Source organism: Borostomias antarcticus, assembly GCF_949987555.1.
Source record: "Borostomias antarcticus genome assembly, contig: scaffold_253, whole genome shotgun sequence".
In the NCBI taxonomy this organism is placed as follows: Eukaryota; Metazoa; Chordata; class Actinopteri; order Stomiiformes; family Stomiidae; genus Borostomias; species Borostomias antarcticus.
This window is the reverse complement of record NW_028175775.1, coordinates 3,700-28,151: the sequence shown is the minus strand read 5'-3', so window position 1 is coordinate 28,151 and position 24,452 is coordinate 3,700. Positions and strand designations below refer to the sequence as shown.

Here is a 24,452-nt window from a genome sequence, read left to right as displayed (position 1 = left end):
GATGGTAGCAACCACATCAAACGGTGCCTGTTTACAGTTGGGCACCTCGCCTTTTTCATTCAGCATGTTGGCTTTGGTCGTTACACCCTCCTTAATCACAGCTGTGTCGAACATATCAACAAACAGGAAGGTAAACAGGATGATGGCCATATCAATGGTGAATACTTGATTCCACAGGAACAGGAATAAGATTGGTGAAATGTCTGAAGACGTCATGACATTGCTGAAATCTAGTATAAAGTGACACCCAGAGGGCAGCTAATCAAGGTGGTTGCTATGATACCTATCAGGAGGGCGGCGAGAACACCTTTATTACCAGCAAAACACCAGTAACCATAATGCCAATTGGTGCGGCTCTTTTGATACGACACTGCAGACGCTAAAACATCATGGTTTTCGATATACAGGTAACAAAAAAAGATACGTGGTTATGGTGATATCACGTCGTCAAACCAATAACTACATAGCACATCTCTTGTGAACGCATCCTGCGCTAACCCCATCTATTATTCATTCTTCTCAACAGCTCATGATGATTGGGACGCTATCATTCAGCACCTTGAATACACTCTCCAACAAGAGCATGGCACCATAGAAAGCTATATCCAGACTGAAGGCAACGAAGTGTTGCGCAGCCTCCTCCAATGGTATCTGGATAAGTAAGCTAGTGATGAACCGCAGCAATCGTTAGCAACTGGTAGCGACGGTGAGCAGAGAAATTACGTCAGAAAAAATACCTCTAGACAACTGACAGCTTGTTTGGTTCTGTCGTAATCAGGCGGCACAGTGACAACCAGCATGTTTCCGCTGGATGCTAAGTTAAAGCCCAATGCTACAAGTACTCTGATAGCATGAGGAAAAAATTGTCAGCGATATGATGGATCGCTCTTATGATCGAACTATTAAACGACATAGTGATAGTTGCCTAGGTATGGCTGGAAAATGACAGGCTATACAACTGGTAGCTGATACGACTCAGGCTTTGTGGTTTTTTACGAATAGCGCAAGGTTGTGATTGAGCAAACAGAAGACCTGCAGATCCTAAGTTATTACGGTAAGGGCTTGGTGGGCCGCCCGGAATGGTTTACGAAAGCAATTAGGAAGAACGCTAAAATAGTCAGCAGAAGCGCAAACTAGGCTTAGTCCGGGAGAAAAGAAAGATCGCAAACGAATGGCACAGGTAACCACCGGTTATACGGTAAAACTCAATCCTCGAACGGTATAATCAGTCATTGATATAAATCGTAAGAGCGACAACGTTGTTAAATCCCGTCCTACCGCCAATAATAAGAGAATGTAGTCTAGTGTAGAAAGAAAGGCGGAACCCGTGATAGAAGAAGCTTTCGAGGAAACGTTCAGACGAGATCCGGAGCAGAAACGGCAGTTAGTCATTATTATTTATGGGCACCCTCATCAACGGAAACTGATTACCTAGATTGTGAAAAAAAGGAAGTTAAGGCAACCATCATCATGGACTTTGTCCATATACTTGGATATCTGTGAAAAGTCGGTCACTGCTGACACAACAAGTGGAATGAGGCTATTGAAAGCTTGGTGGCAGAACGGTTCCTTAAGATACTCAGAGGAGAGTTTGACAAGGTGGACAGAAGAATCCGGCAAAGTGCGAGCAGAAGAGTTCTGACAAAACTGGAGGCACTGATAAGTGTGCACACTATCTTCAAAAAACCGTCCCATGCTCTGCTACGACAAGGCGCTGGATGCTGGCTATCAGATTGCCAGTGGAGTCATGGAGGGAGCTTGCCGCCATTTGATCAATGACCGTATGGATCTAACTTGGACAAAGTGTAGTTTGCAATGGACAGAGGCTGTGTTGAAGCTACGCTCACTGAATTCAAGTGGAGATTGGCAGGTGTATTGGAACTTCAATAAGGAATGCTCTAGCCTTCATAATCATGGAGAACCAATTAATGGAGCGTTGTAGCAAGGTAACCACACCCAACAACAATGACCAACTGCCGTTTCTGCTCCGGATCTCGCCTGAACGTTTCCTCGAAAGCTTCTTCTATCACGACTTCCACCTCTCTTTTTACACTAACACACACTCTCTTATTCTTGGAGGTAGGACGGAATTTAACAACGTTGTCGCTCTTACGATTCATATCAATGACCGCTTATGCCATTCGAGGATTTAGTTTTACCGTATAAACAGGTGGTTACCTGTGCCATTCGTTTGCGATCTTCCTTCTCTCCCGGACTGATCTTGGTTTGCAGTTTCTGCTAACTCTTTTGCGCGTTCTTCCTTGTTGCTTCCATCAACCATTCCGAGCTCATCACCAAGCCCTTACCGTCAAAACTGAGGATCTGCGGTCTTCTATTTGCTCAATCACAACCTTGCGCTATTCGTAAAAAACCACAAAGCCTGAGTCGTATCAGCTACCAGTTGTATAGCCTGTCGTTTTCCAACCATACTTGCGCAACTCTCACGATGTAGTTTCATCGTTCAACATAAGAGCGATCCATCACATCACTGACAATTGTTTCTCTCATGCCATCAGAGCACTGGTCAATATTGAGGTTTAACTTAACATCTAGCGGAAACACGCTGGATTGCTTCCGCTGGCTGTAACTGCGACACCTGACTACGGCAGAACCAAACAAACTGATCAGTTATCGGGAAGTATTTTTTCTAATGTGATTTCTCTACTCACCGTCGCTACCAGTTACCAACGATTGCTGCGGCCCATCATTAGCTTACTTATCCAGATACCATTGGAGGAGGAGGCGCAACACTTCGTTGCCTTCAGGCTGGATATAGCTATCTATGGTGCCATGCTCTTGTTGGAGAGTGGATTTAAGGTACAAATGATAGCGTACAAATGATCACGAGCTGGTGAGAAAAATGAATAATCGAGAGTATTGGCGCAAAATTCGTTCACAAGAGACGGTGTTATATAATTGTTGGTTTGACGACATTATATCACAATAAAACCGTCTCTTTTTCGTTACCGAATATAGCGAAAACAATGATATTTTAGCGGCTATATTGTCGTATCAAAAGAGCCCACACATCTCCATTTGAATCTAGTGAGTATGGCTCTCTAATGGTGCCATGCTTTTGTTGGAGAGTTGATTAAAGGTGCTGAATGATAGCGTCCAAATGATCACGAGCTGGTGAGAAGGATGAATAATATAATATATTGTCGTATGATGCGTTCACAAGAGACGGTGTTATGTGATTATTGGTTTAACTACGTTATATCACCATAAAACCGTCCCTTTTTCGTTACCAGATATATCAAAAACCATGATGTTCAACAACTGCATGGTCGTATTAAAAGAGCCGCACCCTTCTGTTTTCAGGGAATTGATGAGTTAACGATCAATAATCAAGAGCAACATGTAGTTGGCTTGGAGGAAATACAATGTACGATCATCCAAATTTAAAGTGTTTTTGACGATCCGGTATATTCCTGATAGTGGTAGTGAAAGACAATTGTGTGATCAGTCGCTGATTATAGTACTTGAAATTACGAAAGCCACTCTGATGGTAATAGATGATGATGGTCATTATCCCACTGAGCGATAGCTTGGATATCACTGTCGGCTTTTTTGAATGACCGATGAGTTATCTATGCCATTGTGATTCACAATGTTACGCAGAAATCATCCACATCACAGAATACACTAACAATAAACACAGGAGCCTACAGTTAATTATCTCTGGTTGGGTATCCAAAAGATAGCTAAGTGGCGGTGGTTCACCTGACTTTCACCATCGAACTCACGTTCTTTATGTCTTTTCCTCTTGGTTTGGTTGAGTTAGTGAATTGGCTTAAAAGTGATCAGATGAGTTCTCTGGTCATGCTATACCATATACATAGTGTTCCCCTGTGTGCATGAACAGAATTATCCACAGCAGTTGTGATTACTTGGGGTCTGTAGGTTCTCTCATAGAAGAGGGATAAAGTGTTGATGTTCTAAGTTAGGTCTTTTGACTCTTTTGACTCTTTAGGTCTTAGTTTCGATGTTCTATCTGGTCCAAGATTTTCTGGCGAACCTTCTCCATCTGTGCTGCGATCTGGTCAATGCGATAACCGGTAAGTATCATTCTCTGCTCAAGCCTTTGAAGTGCATACAGGATCGGTTGAGTCTGAAGCCAAGTGCCGCCTGAAAGTGTTTTTCAGATTTACTGTTTATATTGTTCATAACCAAAGTATAGATGGGTGTGAAATATGAAGGGTGTGGTTCCCTTGCTACGACGCCCATTTCATTAGTTCTCCATGATTACAAAGGAGAGAGCATTCCTTATGGAAGTTCCAATACTCCTGTCAATCTCCACTTAAATACAGTGAGCGTAGCTTCAACACATCCTCTGGCCCTTACAAACTCCACTTTGCCCACGTTATATCCATACGGTCATTGATCAAATGGCGGCAAGCTACATCAATGACTCCACTGGCAATCGGATAGCAGAATCCAGCACCTTGTAATAGCAGAGCCTTGGACGGTTTTTTTTGAAGATAGTCTGCACACTTATCAATGGCCTCCAGTTTTGTCATACCTATATTACTCGCGCTCTGCCATATTCCCATGGCACCATTGTCATACTCTCCCATGAGTATCTTCATGGACCGTTCTGCCACTAAACTTTTATAGCCTCATCCACCTTGTCGTATAAGCCGTGACCAGCTTTTCACAGATCTTTAAGTATTAAGATGCTGAATGATAGCATACAAATGATCACGAACTGGTGAGAAGAATGAATACTCGATGGCATTGGGCATAATGCGTTCACAAGAGACGGGGTTATGGAATTATTGGCTTGACGACGTGATATCACCATAAAACCGTCTCTTTTTCGTTACCGGATATATTGACAACCACGATGTTTTAGCGGCTGTTTGTTGTATCAAAAGAACCTCACCCAAATTAAATGGTGAACGATGTCGAGTACGTTCGATCTGCAAAATATTCTCCAACTGATCATTTACGTTTTCTATTACTGCCGGTTTCCGTAACATCACTTTATCAAATGCCTTCAGCTCTTTTGACTTCCTATTCCCCCTGACTGTCGTTATCAGTCTCAGGCCTTTCTACTGCAACCAAGCTACCAACTTCTCAGAGACCTAGCACTTATCTCCATAAATCCAACCAGTTAACTCTTCGATGAAATCTGGTACTGGGTTACGGTCATCGGTATTAGCCGTTGTTAGGCACAATTATAGAATTTCGCCAAGATAGTAAATGATAAGGCGTAACTTAAAACCAAACGACCGTGGTTCCCTTGCTACGATGCCACATTCATTAGTTCTCTATGATTACGAAGGCAAGAGCACTCCTTATAGAAGTTCCAATACGCCTACCAAACTCCACTTGAATCCAGTGAGCGTAACTTCAACACAACCTCTGCCACTTGCACACTCCACTTTGCCACGGTTAGATCCATACTGTCATTGATCAAATGGCGGCAGGTGTGGTTCCCTTGCTACGACGCCCATTCATTAGTTATCCATGATTACGAAGGCGAGAACATTCCTTATGGAAGTCCCAATACGCCTGCCAATCTCCACTGGAATCCAGTGAGCACAGCTTAAACACAGCCTATGCCATTACAAACTCCACTTTGCCCCAGTTAAATCCATACGGTCATTGATCAAATAGCGGCAAACTCCATAAATGACTCCACTGGCAATCGGATAGCCAAAATACAGCGCCTTGTCATAGCAGATCCTTTGACGGTTTTTATGAAGATAGTCTGCACACTGATCAATGACCTCACGTTTTGTCAGACACATCGTTCTCGCACTTTGCCGGATTCACCTAACCACCTTGTAAGACTCTCCCCTGAGTATCTTCATGGACCGTCTGTCACCCAGCTTTCAATAGCCTCATCCCATTGTCTTGTAAGCAGTGACCGGCTTCCCACAGATATTCAAGTACATGGATAAAATCAATGATGATGGGTTCCTTAACTCCCTTCTTTTTCATAATCCCGGTAATCAGTTACATCTGATGATGGTGCCAATCAATAACAATGACCAACTGCCGTTCGAAAATTGGGTTTTACCATATAAACGGTGACTACCTGTGCCATTCGTTTGCGATCTTTCTTCTCTCTAGGACTGAGCCTAGTTTGCAGCTTCTGCTGACTCTTTTGCGCGTTAGTACTGGTTGCTTCCATCAACCATTCTTGGAGAATCACTAAGCCATTACCGTCAAAACTGAGGCCCTGCAGGTCCTCAGTTTGCTCAATCACAACCTTGCACTGTTCGTAACAAGCCTAAAATGCTTGAAGCGTATCCGCTACCAGTTGCATGGCCTATCGTTTTCCAACCATACCTAGGCAACTATCACGATGTCGTTTAATCGTTTGATCATAAGAGCGATCCACCACATAACTTACAATTTTCCCCCTCATGCCATCATAGTACTGGTCGGTATTGAAGTTTAACTGAACAGCCAGCGGAAACACGCTGGATTACTTCTGCTGGCTGTAACTGCAACGCCTGACTATGACAGAACCAAACAAGCTAGTTAATTGTCGGGAGGTATTTTCCCTAACGTGATCCCTCTGCTCACCGTCGCTACTCGTTACCGACGATTGCTGCGGCTAATCATTGGCCTATTTATCCAGATACCATTGGAGGAAAAGGTGCAACACTTCGTTGCCTTCAGTCCTGAGGTAGCTCTATATGGTGCCATGCTATTGTTGGATAGTGGATTAAAGGTGCTGAATAGCAGCGTCCAAATGATCACGATCTGGTGAGAAGAATGGATAATCGAGTATATTGGCGTAGAATGCGTTCACAATAGACGGTGTTATGTAATTATTGGTTTGACCACGTTATATCATCATAAAACCGTCCATTTTTCGTTACTGGATATATCGAAAACCATGATATTTTAGTGGCTGCATTGTCGTATCAAAAAAACCACACCCATAGTGATTCAAATGTCATACAGAAATCATCCACATCACAGAATACACTGACTATAGACACTGAAGCCTACAGTTCGCTATCTCTGGGTTGGTATCAGAAAGATAGCTAAGTGGCTTTAGCTCACCTGTCTTTCACCATCGCACTCACGTTAAATAGATACCAACGACTTAATTCAGTGGCCTTTTTCTTCCATTGCATTGAGCTTATTGATCAGAGGGGTTCCGATGATATCACGCCGCCAGCCAGTGAGTGTATCCGGCAAGGAAAAATGACCATTGTCCAGCCTACTGCGCAGCAGTGGCGACATTAGTTTATTGAATGCCAGCAACTCAAGAGGAATCTCTAACTCAACAGCCTGTTGAGATATAAGGGCTTTTATGTGTTTCCCCCAGCCCTTTACATCTTTTGGTAAAGGTGTAGGAAGGGAGTCAGGTCTCTGCTCCGCCGGAATTTGGCTGGCTGCATTGATGATATTTAGTATTTGTTCACCATGATGACGGATAATGCTAGAGCGCATGTCCGGTATTCCCCGTAGTGCATTGATGGCCTTGGGTTGAAATTTTGCCATGGACCATAAACTGCCTTTAGGGATAATCCGGTTTCTGGGAACATCTTCCTCGCGTGCTGCAGTCTCACGGAAATAACAAATGGCTTTTAATACAGCCAGCTGTCGCGGGCGTAGTTGCCATGCCCGTTTTACATCTTGCCAAGCATTATCTGGATCATAAGGAAGCACATTTAGCGTTAAGGACAGGCATTCATCTTCCAACCACGCTTTTTTAGGCGTCTGTACCAGTAATTTATTAAGGTGCTGATAAACCTCAAGCAAGTGAATAACGTCTAGGCTGGCATAATGAACCTGAGCTTCTGTTAATGGTCTTTGCCGCCAGTTCGAACGAGTTTCATCCTTGGGCAAATCAATATTCAGTATATGTTTTAATAATGCCTGATAGCCCATGGAGAAACCAAGGTTAGCAAATGCAGCTGCAAGCTGGGTATCAAACAATGGTCGTGGGACAGTGCCTGTTAATAATTTGAACACCTCCAAGTCTTCACTGCATGCGTGAAGAACCTTAATAACATCCGCATTTTCAAACAGCTTAGCAAGAGGAGCCCACTGGTTGATCTGCAGAGGGTCAATCAAAAAAACATCAGAGCCTGCCCATATCTGAATCAGACCAGGCAATGGGTAGAATGTATCGGTACGAATGAACTCTGTATCCAAGGCAATCGCATCAAAAGCAGACCACTGTTGACAGTAGTCTTCCAGTGCCTGATTGTTGGTGATCCAGACGGGCTCTGGAGGCAAAAGTGGCATAGCTAATGGTTCTAATGAAAAACTCCATTATAAACAGTCATGAGCTGCCGTTGATAGGCCGTTGCAGGTTTTATCGGTTCTATCTTTTAATCTTTGGTGTGGTTCCATTGCTACAACGCCACATTCATTGGTCCTCCATGATTACGAAGGCAAGAGCATTCCTTATGGAAGTTAAAACACACCTGCCAATCTCCACTTGAATCCAGTGAGCGTAGCTTCAACACAGCCTATGCACCTTGCAAACTACACTTTGCCCATGTCAGATCCATACGGTCATTAATCAAATGGCGGCAAGCTCCATCAAGGACTACACTGACAACCGAATAGCCAGCATCTAGGGCCTTGTAATAACAGAGCCTAGGACGGTTTTTTGAAGATAGTCTACACACTTATCAATGGCTCCCGTTTTGTCAGGCCTCTCTTGCGTGCACTTTGCCGGATTCCCCAAGCCTTCTTGTCAGACTCTCCCATGAGTATCTTCATAGATCGTTCTGCCACCCAGCTTTCAATAGCCTCATACCTCTTGTCGTGTAAACAGTGACCGGCTGTACACAAACATTCAAGTACATGATGATGGTTGCCTTCACTACCTTCTTTTTCATAATCAAAGTAATCAGTTTCTACCGATGATGGTGCCCATCATCAGCGGAAACTGATTAACGTGAGCTCGACGCTTCAATTTTGGCTACACCATTGGTTTTTAAGGGCTTGAGTCATAGTGATGTTTTTTGAAAGGTACACAATATCTCCTTCGTAGCCTTTGCCAGCCAATAAAGTACTCAAATCACTCTGTTTCTGTAACCTGAATATGTACAAAAATGCTTAAGCCTATGTAACTCAATGGATTATCTCGTCGAACTAACGTTGATCACCTCGATTATGAAAAATAAGGTAATTAAAGCAACCATCATTATGGACTTTATCCATGTACTTGAATATCTGTGGAAATCCGGTCACTGTTTACACGACAAGAGGTATGAGGCTATTGAAAGCTGGGTGGCAGAACGATCTATGAAGATACTCATGGGAGAGTCTGACAAGAAGGCCCAGGTAATCCGGCAAAGTGCATGCAAGAGAGGCCTGACAAAACTGGAGCCATTGATAAGTGTGCAGACTATCTCCAAAAAAACGTCCCATGGCCTGCTATGACAAGACGCTGTATGCTGGCTATCCGATTGCTAGTGGAGTCATTGAGGGAACTTGCCGCCATTTGATTAATGACCGTATGAATCTGACATGGGCAAAGTGGAGTTTGCAAGGTGCACAGGCTGTGTTGAAGCTACGCTCACTGGATCCAAATGAAGATTGGCAAGCGTATTGTAACTTCCATAAAGAATGCTCTTGCCTTCGTAATCATGGAGGACCAATGAATGTGGCGTTGTAGCAAGGGAACCACACCAAAAACCTTTTATCTGTGTGGCTTGTGATCTCTGTGGTTACAAAAAAGGCCGGATAAATCGGCCTAAATTGGGAAACTAACCGTTAGCGCGTAGCGTCTCTATTCGCTGTTCCAGAGGAGGGTGGCTAGTAAACAGAGCGGCCGGTCCGCTGCGTATGCCAAAGGCCTTCATGGTTACCGGCATGGCACTGGGGGCTTCATATTCTGAACGAAGGCGTTCCAGTGCTGCAATCATATCCCTACGGCTTACCAGTTTGGCACCGGCTTCATCAGCTCTGAACTCACGCTGTCGGGAGAACCACATAACGATGGCGCTGGCTAGGAAGCCCAGTATAATCTCGGCGATAAAGCTGGTTACGTAGAACCCAATACCTACACCACCTTCCCCTTCATCATCACGGCGCAAGAAGGAGTCGAAGGCATAGCCAATAATTCTGGCAAAGAACATAACAAACGTATTCACGACACCCTGAATTAAGCTAAGTGTAACCATGTCACCATTAGCAATGTGTCCAATTTCATGCCCAACAACAGCACGGGCTTCGTTTGAGTTGAAGCGGTCCAAGAGTCCATGGCTAACAGCAATCAGAGCAGAGTTTTTATTCCATCCGGTCGCAAAGGCATTGGCTTCAGTCGAGTGAAATATACCGACTTCAGGCATACCGATACCTGCTTTTTCAGAGAGGTCTCTAACAGTATCGACCAGCCATTGTTCTTGGGCTGATTGAGGTTCTTCAATAATCTGTGTCCCTGTGCTCATCTTTGCCATGGTCTTAGAAAGCAGCAGAGAAACGAAAGAGCCGGAAAAGCCAAACACCGCACAGAATATCAGCATGGAGCTCATGTTCAGTCCCTGATGGCTCAGGTAGCTTCCAACGCCGAGAATATTCAGTGTGACACTGGCCAACAAAATAACCGCCATGTTCGTGGCCAGAAACAACAGAACTCTCTTCATTATTTAAGGTTACCTAATCGTCATCATTATCGTGTGGTGGCTAATAGCGTCTGACTCTTTTTGTTTCAAGATAGTTTAAAACATGTGCATAACTTTTACATCGCGCTGACAGAAATAATATTGAGAACGTGATGTTAGCTGACCAAATACAGGTCAACCTTGAGAGAAAAACTACAGGAACGCTTGCTCAATCACTTTAATACCTTTGTCCTTGAGTGCCTTACGGCACTGCCACGCCATAGTTGGCTGCTTTCTGATGACGGAGACGAGAAGATCACGCCCTTAATTAATTATTAAAGGTGGGGATGCTCAAGCGAAGAAAGCTTTTCCCTGTTAACACAACCTGATCCAAAGCGTCATGCTGAATGGTATCCTGATAGCCAAGATAGCCTACCGAAGTCAGCCATAGAATTACATCGAAGCATGCCTTGTGACGTCAATTGGGAATGCCGTATTCATAGGTTCTGGCGTTAACAATCAGGTCATCTACATAAAGTGTGGTGATACAAGGAAAGGCATTATCGAGCTGAACCAATATTTTCAGGCAGTCTTGGTAAAACCAACTAATGTGTATGTCGGTCATAGATTACCTATAAAAACATGTGCCGAGGGAGAAAGCTTCTCCCTACATACACTCAGATTCTAAAGGCATTGATTGCTTGTATCGGCTGAGTAATCGTTCAAGTTTGGTCAAGACGGTCTCCAAGTCCTCGCCCCATGAAAGAAAAATGATCTCAGGTGATCTAGTTCAGGCCAGTTAAATTCCGTTCCCTGAACCAATAACACTTTCTCCTACAGTAGAAAGTCCAGAACCAGCTGCTCATCATCATCATGAATTACATAATGTTTCGGATCGAATCGTGGGAACAGATAAAGCGCACCTTTGGGTTTGACGCAGCTGACTCATGGAATCTGATCAAACATTTCCCATGCACGATTACGCTGCTCAAGTAGTATGCTACTAGGTAATATCAGATCATTGATGCTCTGATAGCCACCTAACGCTGTCTGGATAGCGTATTGTGAGGGTACGTTGGCACAAAGCCGCATAGAGGCAAGCATTTCCAATCCTCCAAGGTAGCTTATGGCATAATGCTTAGGGCCTGAACCAACCAGCCAGCCAACTCTGAAGCCGGCCACCCGATAAGACTTGGATAACCCGTTAAAGCTGATGCATAGAACATCATCCCCCAAGGAAGATAGGGCGGTATGTTCAACTTCATCATAGGGAATTTTGTCGTAAATTTCGTTAGCAAAGATGACTAGGTCATGCACTCTAGCCAGCTGAACAATGTATTTCAGGACTTCGTCCGGATAAACTTCACCGGTTGGGTTATTGTGGTTAGTAACAACAACACCTCGTGTTTTGCCGGTAATCATGCTGCCGATGTCTTCGATATCTGGGTACCAGTAAGACTGTTCATCTTTGCGTTAGTGAACAGCCAAGCCACTAGATAGGTGAACAACAGCAGTACACAGAGGGTAATCTAGAGCAGTAATCAGCATTTCATCGCCATTATTCAGCAGTGCCTGCATGGTCATAACAACCAGCTCATTGACACCGTTACCAATAATAATGTCTTCAACGGTAATAAGTGCCAAATTCTTCTGCTGGCAGTACTGCATAATGGCCTTGCGAGCAGAAAACAGACCTTTAGAGTCACAGTAGCCCTGCGACAGAGGCAGGTTGCGAATAACATCCTAGGTGATTTCATCTGGTGCATCAAAGCCAAACGCCTCTGGATTTTCTGTGTTCAATTTAATGACACGATACCATTCTTCTTACAGAAGCTTGCTTTGCGAAGAACTTGGCCACGAATATCATAACAGACATTATCGAGTTTGGTTGATTTTTCAATATCCTTCATGGATGTCATACCGATAGTTAATGGGCTTCTATGCATTTCGCAGAATGGCATTATGAAGCGATCTGTCAAGAGTTCCACTAGGTGATAGTTTTTATTCAGTCGGTTATTCTAAGTGGTGCGAGCGTATTCCAGTGAGTACCTGTTTGCTGATCAAGGTAGAATCAGAGGGTTGTGTGATGAAAGAGAAAAAGTCAGATGAACAGTGGCTGGAAGAGCTGACCGACGAGCAGTATCATGTTTGCCGTGAAAAAGGTACAGAACGTCCTTTTACTGGAGAATATAACTTCTTTGAAAAAGATGGTGTTTTTCACTGTGTATGCTGCAAGGAACCGCTCTTTGACTCATTTGTAAAGTTTGATGCGGGATGTGGCTGGCCCAGTTTCTACCAGACTATCGACAGCGACGCGATCACCTTGCAGGAAGACAAAAGTCTATGGATGGAGCGCACAGAAGTTCTTTGTTCTAACTGTAGCGCCCATCTTGGGCATGTTTTCCAGGATGGCCCGGAGCCGACAGGTTTGCACTATTGTATCAACTCAGTCGCGATAAAATTTAACCCTCGCTAAGCTAAGTGATGTTCTAAATTAACCATGAGACCAGTTGATCACACAAGCACTCAGGCAAGGCGAACGGCGCAGGCCACGGTGGTTCCATGTTCAAGCCGTTCAACGCTGCATAAATGGTTGTATGATAAACCCGAAGACCCACCCATAGTTTGCGCCACACTGCTTATGTGGAATAACCACACCGCACAGTTCGCGCCTTGCCTGCCGCAAACCATGGGCGGCTAGTCGCATGTCTAATTGAAAAGGGTGTGGTTCTTATGATACGCCAACGCAGACACTAAAACATTATGGTTTGCGATATATCAGGTAACGAAAAAGAGACGGTTTTATGGTGATATAACGTCGTCAAACCAATAACTACATAGGGAGTGGTTCATTGCTACGACGCAACATTCATTAGTTCTCCATGATTACGTAAGCGAGAGCATTCCTTATGTTATGTAAGTCCCAATACGCCTGCCAATCGCCACTTGAATCCAGTGAGCGTAGCTTCAACACAGCCTCAGCCCCTTGCAAACTCCACCGTGCCTAGGTTAGATCCATACAGTCATTGATCAAATGGTGGCAAGCTCCCTCAATGACTCCACTGGCAATCGGATAGCCAGCATCCAGCGCCTTGTCATATCAGAGCATGGGACGGTTTTTTTGCAGATAGTCTGCACACTTATCAATACCCTCACGTTTTGTCATACCTCTCTTGCACACACTTTGTCTGATTCCTCGGGCCCCCTTGTCAGACTCTCCCTTGAGTATATTCATAGACCGTTCTACCACCCATCTTCCAATAGCCTCATCCACCTTGTCATGTAAGTAGTGACCGGCCTTCCACAAATATTTAAGTACATGGATAAAGTCCATGATGATGTCTTCCTTAACTCCATTCTTTTAATAATCCCGGTAATCAGGTTCCTCTGATGAGGGTGCCCATCAATAACAATAACCCACTGCCGTTTCTGCTCTGGCTCTCACCTGAGCGCTTTCTCGAAAGCTTCTTCTATCACTCCTTCCTACTCTCTGTCTATACTGGCCCACATTCTCTTATTCTTTAAGGGAGAACGTAATTTAACAACGTTGTCGCTCTTCCGATCATACCTATGACAGATTCTGCCATTCGATGATTTGGTTTTACCGTATAAATGGTGGCTCCCTGTGCCATTCGTGTGCGATCTTTTTTCTCTCTCAAACTGAGCTAGGTTTGCAGCTTCTGCTGACTCTTTTGCACGTTCTTCCTAGTTGCTTACCTCAAGCCTTCCTAGCGCATCTCCAAGCCCTTACCGTCAAAACTGAGGATCTGCAGGTCTTCTGTTTGCTCAATCCCAACCTTGAGCTGTTCGTAAAAAGCCCCAAAGTCTTGAGCCGGATCCCCTACCAGTGGCATAGCCTGTCGTTTTCCAACCATACCTTGGCAACTCTTACGATGTCGTTTAATCGTTCGATCATAAAAGCGACCTATCACATCGATGACAATTTTCCCCATCATGCCATCAGAGTACTTGTCAGTATTTAGGTTCAACTGAGCATCCAGCATAAATACGCTGTGGATTACTTCCGCTGGCTGTAACTGCGACGCCTGACTATGCCAGAACCAAACAAGCTGGTAAGTTGTCTGGGAGTATTTTTTTGACGTAATTCCTCTGCTCACCATCGCTACCCGTTACCGACGATTGCTGCGGCTCATCATTAGCCTGATTATCCAGATACCTTGGAGGAAAAGGCGCAACACTTAGTTACCTTCGGTCTGGATATAGCTCTCTATGGTGCCATGCTCTTGTTGGAGAGTGGATTCAAAGTGCTAAATGGTAGTATTCAGATGATAACGACCTAGTGAGAAGAATGAATCTCGATGGTATTGGCGCATGGTGCGTTCACAAGAGACGGTGTTATGTAGTTATTAGTTTGACGACGTTATATCACCATAAAACCGCCTCTTTTTCGTTGCCTGATATATCGAAAACCATGATGTTTAAGCGGCTGCATTGCGTATCAAAAGAGCCGCACCAAACCACAAATGTACAGAGACACTGGATTTTTTACTGAGCTGCCTGCTCGATCTCAAGAATGGCTTTGTGTCTTAGTGCCTTTGTGAGTCAAAAAGCTTGAACGTAAAGCTCGTAGCTTAATACTCTTCGCTGTCAATGGCTCTGTGGCCGATGTCCGTACGGTAATAAACACCTTTCCAGCTGATAGCTTTTACCGCTTCATAGGCTTTCTGATGTGCTTCTTTAACGCTATCTCCAAGCGCAGTAACGCATAGCACGCGGCCACCGTTAGTGAGAGTCTTGCCGTCTTCAACGCGGGTGCCTGCATAGAAGACTTTTGCACTGCCTGTATTCCCAAGGCCAGTGATTTCATCTCCATTGTTGTAAGCTTCAGGGTATCCTCCAGCTGCCATAACCACACCAAGCGCTGTACGGTTATCCCATTCAACGTTTGTTTTATCCAGCTCACCACGAGTACCAGCAAGGCAGAGCTCTACTAGGCTTGATTTCAAGCGCATCAGTATTGGTTGGGTTTCCGGGTCACCAAAGCGACAGTTGTATTCCAATACTTTTGGGATACCATTGGCATCAATCATCAAACCAGCATAGAGGAAACCTTTATATGGCATGCCTTCTATGACCATGCCTTCTACGGTTGGGATGATGACCTCTTGCATAACACGATCATGAATCTCCTGGGTCACCACTGGAGCTGGAGAGTAAGCCCCCATACCACCGGTATTCGGCCCTTTATCGCCATTATCACGGGCTTTATGATCTTGGCTGGTGGCCAGTGGCAGGATGTTTTTGCCATCCACCATAACGATAAAACTGGCTTCTTCACCAATGAGAAACTCTTCAACGATCACACGGTGCCCGGCTTCACCAAAAGTATTGCCTGCCAGCATGTCTTCTATGGCATCAAACGCTTCCTGTTCAGTTTGAGCAATAATAACACCTTTACCGGCGGCTAAACCGTCAACCTTAACCACGATAGGTGCGCCTTGTTGTTTAACATAGGCTTTTGCAGGTTCAATTTCGGTGAAGTTCTGATAAGCGGCAGTTGGAATGTTATGCCGAGCAAGGAAGTCCTTGGTAAATGCCTTAGAACCTTCAAGTTGAGCTGAGGCCTGAACCGGGCCAAACACGGTCAATCCGGCTTTTTCAAATTGATCAACAACACCTGCTACCAGTGGTGCTTCAGGGCCTACAATGGTCAGACCAATGTTTTCTTTCTGGGCAAACTCAACCAGCCCAGCGATATCCAGCGCATCGATATCAATATTGGAAACCTTTGCTTCGGAAGTGGTACCAGCGTTGCCTGGCGCCACAAACACTTTAATGACATTGTTGTCCTGAGCGGTTTTCCATGCCATGGCGTGTTCCCGCCCGCCATTACCGATGATCAGCACTTTCATAAAGGATGTCCTTCTGAATATCCTGTGGTAATTTTATGTTAAGTCATGCAGTTTTTTTGAACCACAGAGACACAGAGACACAGAGACACAGAAACACAGAAACACAGAGACACAGAGACACAGAGACACAGAGACACAGAGACACAGAGACACAGAGACACAGAGTTGGTTTATGTGTTTGTACATCTGGTGGACTGCCTCTTCATAAAGATAGTGCCTGTTCTCACAATCTGAAACAGTTCTTTTAACCACCAAGGCCCAATGGCACAAAGACAAAATAAAAGCTTAACACTTCGTGTCTCTGTGCCTTTCTGATTTCAACAATAATCAATGGCGGAAATGGCGAACGCCAGTAAATACCATGGCTATGCCGGCCTGGTTCGCTGCATCAATCACTTCTTGGTCACGCATAGAGCCACCAGGCTGAATCACTGCGGTTATCCCTGCGCTGGCTGCTGCATCGATGCCATCACGGAATGGAAAGAATGCGTCTGATGCCATTACAGAACCACGAACTTCCAGTCCTTCATCTGCAGCTTTAATGCCTGCGATACGAGCGCTGTATACACGACTCATCTGACCAGCACCAATACCAATGGTCTGTGCGTTTTTTGTGTAGACAATGGCATTGGACTTCACAAACTTACCTACCTTCCAGGCAAACTGCAAATCTGCCATTTCCTGTTCAGTGGGGGCACGGTCGGTAACTACTTTCAGTTCAGATGTGTCAACAATACGGATGTCAGAATCCTGAACCAGCAGGCCGCCATTTACTCGTTTGAAGTCCATGTATGGGGTCTGAATTGAAGGCAATTGTCCGGCGCTCAGCACCCGTATGTTTTGCTTGTTCTGTAGAACGGTAGCCGCTTCAACGTCCACTTCTGGTGCAATGATCACTTCAACAAACTGGTGCTCGATAATGTAGCGTGCAGTCGCCGTATCCAGCTTACGGTTAAAGGCAATAATACCACCGAAGGCTGAAGTAGGGTCTGTTTCGTAAGCACGGTTGTAGGCTTCCAGAATATCGGTACCGGTAGCAACACCACAGGGGTTGGAGTGTTTAACAATTACACAGGCTGGTAGGTCAAATGCCTTAACACACTCGAGGGCAGCGTCGGTATCCACTATATTGTTATAAGATAGTGCTTTGCCCTGAAGCTGTTTCGCACTGGAAACAGTACCTTCTGGTGTATTCTTCTCGGTGTAGAAAGCCGCTTTCTGGTGAGGGTTCTCACCATAGCGCATATCTTCAACTTTAATAAACTTAGTGCTGAAAGTGAGGGGGAAGGTTTCAGGCTCTTCTGCATTATTAGCCAGAGTCCCCAGATAATTAGCAATCGCATCATCATAACTGGCTGTATACTCAAAAGCCCTTATGGAGAGGTCTAAACGGGTAGTCAGGTCAATCAGCCCATCATTATCTGCCATGCTGTCCAGTACGCGTTTATAGTCACTAGCGTTCACCACAATGGTGGTGTCGCGGTAGTTCTTGGCTGCAGCTCTGACCATGGTAGGACCACCGATATCAATGTTCTCAATAGCGGTGGCCAGATCGCAGTCTGGGCTAGCAATGGTCTGCTCAAAGGGGTATAGGTTAACCACGACTAGGTCAATGGACTTGATCCCGTGATCTTCCATGACTGGCTCATCCTGACCGCTGCGACCAAGAATGCCACCGTGAACCTTTGGGTGTAGGGTTTTTACACGGCCATCCATCATTTCAGGAAAACCGGTATAGTCAGAAATCTCAATGGCAGGAATATCATTTTCTACCAGCAGTGCGTAAGTCCCTCCGGTGGATAAAATCTCAACCGAATGCTGGTGGAGGGTCCGGGCGAACTCGACAATCCATGTTTTGTCGGAAACGCTAATCAGAGCCCGGCGAATTGGGCGTGTCATGACTACCATCGTTCCTCACTCACAGTTTGTTGGAATAAAAATTCCGGCAGATTTTAGCTGGAAACGCCGGCTATTGGCAGGGGAAGTCTCTTCCAATATGAAATGAGCCTGTGATTTCTGATATTTCGTACATGACTACTGTATGACAATCATAAGGTGGTGGCTCTTTTGATACGACAATGCAGCCGCTAAAACATTACCTGATTACCACTGTTTATCAGTCAATTTAAGGAGCCTTGCTGGCATGGGGCAAGTTCGCGCAGTCATGTAACCAAGCCTTGATACCATTGCTTTCAAATCAAAGCGCCGGTGGAATCGATAGCAATATTCAGCAAGGTATCTTGGCAGATGCTTCTGGTTAATATTGTGGTAACTGCCTTTAGATAATTTTTGCCGTTCCCTATCATGGTGTTGACCCACGTAAACAACTTATTAGCCATTGATTCATGACCACCACCTGTCACCACTGCTGTATGTGGGTGTCCGGCATCGGCTATTCCTGTGAATGCACCGAGGCCATCACTGACAACACTTCAGGTATGATCACCGAGATGCTTTTGCGCCCAGAGTTACAGCTACTTTTCCCGGGAACTGGTGACCATGCTGAAACACATATACAGCTGGTAGTTTTCCTCGTTGGTTTGCACGCCGGCAACAAATTGGGGTTTGTTTTCAAAACCTTTTCCATGTTTTTCACCACCCCAGTAGAAATCATCCATCTGAACATGTTCCTGCAGAGGACGACTATCATCACGTTCTTTCATTACCTGCATAATCTTGTGCTTCAAGCGCCAAACAGCCTTATAAGAAGTTCCCAGCTGTCTCGAGAACTCCATGTCAGATATGTCATTCTCGGTCTGAGTCATTAAAAATATGCCTAGAAACCAAGTGGTAAAGGGCAGTCTCTAGCTTCCAGAATGGTGCCACTGGTCAATGATGTCTGGTGACGGAAGCGCTTGCACCGATAGAGCTCACGGGTTTGTATGGTGCAATACTCCAGACAACAACACAGAGGACATTCAAACCCATTCGGCCACCGGCATTTGAAAAATTGGGCACGGCATTGTTGTTCTTGGCCATATTACTGAAATAACTCCACAAAGCTCATGCCTTTATGAAACTGAATTTTGTTCTTGACCATGATGCACCTGCTACTTAGAGAAAAAACAGTGTCGTAAGTTGAGACGAGAAGGATCATTAGGTCAGATGGTAATCAGGAAACATCATGGTTTTCGATATATTCGGTAACGAAAAAGAGACGGTTTAACGGTGATACAACGTCGTCAACCCAATAACTCCATAACACTGTCTCTTATACACACATCCTACGCCAATACCATCGATTATTCATTCTTCTCACCAGCTAGTGATCATTTGGACGCTATCATTCAGCACCTTGGACCAACTTTCCAACAAGAGCATGGCACCATAGAGAGCTATACCAAGACTGAAGACAACGAAATGTTGCGCCTTCTCTTCCAATGGTATCTGGATCAGCAAGCCAATAATGAGCCGCAGCAATCGCCGGTACCTGGTAGCGACGGTGAGCAGATAAATCACGTCAGAAAAAATACCTCCACGCCACTGACCAGCTTGTTTGGTTCTGTCATAGTCCAGCGTCGCAATTACAGCCAAGGGAAGTAATCCAGCGTGTTTACGCTGGTGCTAAGCTAAACCTCAATACTGACCAGTACTCTCTCTGGTGGCATGAGGAAAAAAATTGTCAGCGATGTGACGGATCGCTCTTATGATCGAACAATTAAACCGCATCATGAACGTTACCACGGGATGGTTGGGAAACGACAGGCCATGCAATGATAGTAGATACAGTTCAAAACTTTTATGCTTTTTACGAACAGCACAAGGTTGTGATTGAGCAAACAGAAGACCTGCAGATCCTCAGTCTTTACGGTAAGGGCCTAGTGATGCGCCCGGAATGGTTGAGGGAAGCAACCAAGGAAAACGCGCAAAACAGTCAACAAAAGCTGCAAACCAAGCTCACTTCTGGAGAGAAGAAAGATCACAAACGAATCGCACAGAAGGTAGCCACAGCTTAAACAGTAAAACCCAATCCTCCGGCGGCAGAATCGGTATGGATAGGGATCGGAAGAGCGACAACATTGTTACATTACGTCCTCTCGCTAGGAATAAGAGAGTGTGCCTCAGTGTAGAAAGAGAGGCGTAAGCCGTGATAGAAGAAGCTTTCTAGGAAACGCTCATGCGAGATCCGAAACAGAAACGGCAGTGGGTCATTGTTATTGGTGAGTGCCCTCATCAACGGAAACTGATTACAAGGATTATGAAAAAGAATGGAGTGAAGACAACTATCATCAGGGACTTTATCAATGTACTTGAATATCTGTAGAAAACCGGTCACTGCTTACACGACAAAGGGGATGAGGCTATTGAAAGCTGGGTGGCAGAACGGTCCCTGAAGATACTAAGGGGAAAGTCTTACAAGGTGGCTAGGGGAATCCGGCAAAGTGCTAGCAAGAGAAGTCTGACAACACAGGAGGCCATTGAAAAATGTGCAGCCTATCTTCAAAAAACCCGTACTTGGCTCTGCTATGGCAAGGCGCTGGATGCTGGCTATCAGCCTGCCAGTGGAGTCATTGGGGGAGCTTGCCGCAAGTTGCTCAATGACCATATGGATCTAACTTGGGCAAAGTGGAGTTTGCAAAGGGCAAAGGTTGTGTTGAAACTACGCTCACTGGATTCAAGTGAAGATTGGCAGGCGTATTGGAACTTCCATAAGGAATGCTCTTGCCTTCGTAATCATGGAGAACTAATTAATGTGGCGTCAAAGCAAGGGAACCACACCCATTTAATTCCCTAATTATCATCTATCCTAAGCCTCCTCTCGTCTAAACTCCCGACCCCATTTCTCCTTACAGTATGAAGGTACGTCATGGTCAAGAACAAAATTCAGTGTCAGAAAAGCATGAGCCTTGTGGAGTTCTTTCAGCAATATGGCTAGGAACAACAGTGTCGTGCCCAGTTCCTCAAATGCCGGTGGCCGAATGGGTTCGAATGTCCTCTGTGTTATTGTCTGGAGTATTGCACCATAAAAACCCGTAAGCTCTAGCAGTGCAATCGCTGCCGTCACCAGACATCATTGACCAGTAGCACCATTCTGGAAGCTAGCAAACTTCCCTTTGCTACTTGGTTTCTAGGCATGTTTTTAATGACTCAGACCAAGAATGGCATATCGGCCATAGAGCTATCGAGACAGCTGGGAATCTCTTATAATGTTGCTTGGCGCTTGAAACACAAGCTTATGCAAGTAATGAAAGAACATGCTGACAGCCGTCCTCTGTAGGGACATGTTCAGATGGATGATTCCTACTTGAGTAGTGAAAAACATGGAGGCAAACATGGAAGAGGTTCCGAAAACAAATACCAATTTGTTGCCACCGTGCAAACCAACTAGGAAAACTACCAGCTGTATATGCGTTTCAGCATAGTCGCCAGTTCCTAGGAAAAGTAGCTGGAACTCTGGGCGCAAAAACATCTCGGTGATCACACGTACGGTATTGTTAGCGATGGCCTAGGTGCATTCACAAGAATAGCCGACTACGGACACCCACATACAGCAGTGGTGACAGGTGGTGGTCACGAATCGTTGACTCATGAGTTGTTTACGTGGGGCAACACCATAATCAGGAACGCCAAAAAATCTCTGAGAGGCAGTTACCAAAATATTAACCAGAAGCATCTACCAAGATACCTTGCTGAATATTGCTATCGATTCAACCGACGCTTTGATTTGAAGACAAAGGTATCAAGGCTTGGTTACATGGCTGCACGAACTTACCCATGCCAGCAAGGCTCCCTAAACTAGCTGATGAACAGTGGTAATCAGGTGTAATTTTGCTATAACCCTGATGCATGATTGATTTCCTATGCAAAGCAGCCCAGAAAACCACATATTAATATTTCAGTACTAACAGAAGGTGTATCAATGGCTTTCTGAGCGTAGAACTCACGTTGAATAACAACTGAAAAGCTCACCCATAGGGGAGACATAATCTTATCTAGAAAAGAGGGAAATACGAAAACTACTGCTAGCGAACTAAGGCAAAAACCAGCTGATCAATAAACTGCTCTTCCTTATAAACGTGTTTCCTCATCACGCCTTCAAGCTCAAAACCACATTTCTCCAAAACCCGACTGGACCCCACATTACGAGCCTGCACATCTGCAAAAATGCGAACAAGACCAATTTCATCAAATGCATACTGACAAACATAGGACAGAGCACCAGTCATAATCCCTTTGCACCAGTGCTCTTCTGAAACCCAAAAGCCAATCTCCGCACCAAAACGGTGAACATCCAGCTGAACCACAAAACCAATCTCACCAATAGCCTCACCACCAAAATCAATGGCGAACCTAGTTTTGGTCTCATGCTCTTTTACGTGTTTCACCCAAGCTCTGGCATGTTCTATCGTATATGGATGCGGAAAAGTATCACGAAGGTTTCTCGCAATTTTAAAATTATTACCATGCTTCGCCAAAGAGATTGCATCCCCATAAAGGAATCTTCTGAGGCAGTAACCATGACCCAAGTCTATATGCATATCATTATCCTGATAGTCAGCTATCAGGTAAAACATCGGCAAAAGCGATACTGGCTTTATTTCATATCCCTACAGCCAAATCATATCATTTTAAACGCCTAGAATTATCCAATCAAGCTGAAGTTTTAAAATTATCTAATCAATTTAGCAGGCTTGATTTTTTAATAATAAAGAAAAGATGAAAGCCCCAAACACCTTTGGCAGGCATTATAATACTCAAACAGAACTTTTCCTTTAAAACATATAAGATATTATTATTCTTGTTTTTAATTAAAACTGATAGAAAAATTACATTCAACAAGAAATTAACACTTCTAAATCAGTTTTTATATAGAGTATTACCGTGAATTAATACAACAAATAAAAAATTAAACCAGTACAATGGTAACAACAATAGCATTAGCATTGTTGTTTCATATTCAACCAATTAATATTTACAAATACCATCCTTGCAATGCACCAATACTCTAGTGATGTTCTGCCGTTAGTTGTCGAAATAATATCTCCTAGAATATCATGATTGCTATCAAACGCTTGCCATATTTTCAAATCACAGTCCTGAATGCTAGCATCCACCAGCACCGCATCAAAGCTGAAGTCTCTTCCAATATTAAATGAGTTTGTTATTTCTGATCTTTCATACATGATTAATGTATGAAAATCATAATGGACACACAGCTCATTAAAACGCTCAAACAGGTAGAGAAAATACTTCAAACAACGCGCATATCGAGCCTGACTGGAAATCAAAAGATAAGTGTTATCAATGGATTGAGACCACCCTCAGACATTTCCAATACCACAAGCTGAGCAAGCCTGAGAAGGTGATAATCAGGCAATATTTAACCATTGCTTCAGGCTATTCCAAGGGCCAGATTACCAGCTTGATCAAGGAGTACCTTGACCAAGTCGTCCAAACCAGAAAATAACGGACGATCAATGGATTTTAGTATGATCCCCTTGCTACGACGCCACATTCATTAGTTCTCCATGATTACGCAAGCAAGAGCATTCCTTATGGAAGTTCCAATACGCCTGTAAATCTCCACTTGAATCCAGTGAGCGTAGCTTCAACACAGCCTCTGTCCCTTGCAAACTCCACTTTACCAAGGTTAGCGTAAGTTCGACAAGATAATCCCTTGCGCTACATCTACTTCAGCCTTTTTGTACATATTCATGTGACAGGGAAAAAGTGATTTGAGTACTTGATTGGCTAGCAAATACTACGAAGTGGCCATTGGCCACTTTTCAAAAAACATCTCTATGCCTCAAGCCATTAAAATCCAATGGCTGTAGCCAAAATTGAAGCATCGAACTAACGTTAGGTTAGATCATACGGCCATTGATCATCTGACGGCAAGCTCCATAAATGACTCCACTGGCAATATAATTGCCAGCATCCAGCGCCTTGTCATAACAGAGCCTAGGACGTATTTTTGAAGATAGTCTGCACACTTATCAATGGCCTCACGTTTTGCCAGACCTATCGTGCTCGCACTTTGCCGAACTCCACGGTCAACATTGTAAGATTCTCCTCTGAGTATCTTCATGGACCGTTCTGCCACCTA

General features: G+C 44.4%; 2 protein-coding genes across 2 annotated transcripts; both read right to left on the bottom strand.

Moving 5' to 3' along the window:
• Nucleotides 1–9,695: 9,695 nt before the first annotated feature.
• Nucleotides 9,696–10,541, bottom strand: LOC311329215 (protease HtpX-like; the record flags this gene model as incomplete). The annotated part of the gene is made up of 1 exon (XM_084463089.1): nt 9,696–10,541. One exon carries the CDS (start codon nt 10,539–10,541, stop codon nt 9,696–9,698), a length of 846 nt encoding a protein of 281 aa, XP_084319215.1.
• A 6,191-nt stretch (nt 10,542–16,732) lies between these two features.
• On the bottom strand, nt 16,733–18,313 carry LOC311329218 (bifunctional purine biosynthesis protein PurH-like; the record flags this gene model as incomplete). The annotated part of the gene is made up of 1 exon (XM_084463091.1): nt 16,733–18,313. One exon carries the CDS (start codon nt 18,311–18,313, stop codon nt 16,733–16,735), a length of 1,581 nt encoding a protein of 526 aa, XP_084319217.1.
• Between the last annotated feature and the right edge of the window lie 6,139 nt (nt 18,314–24,452).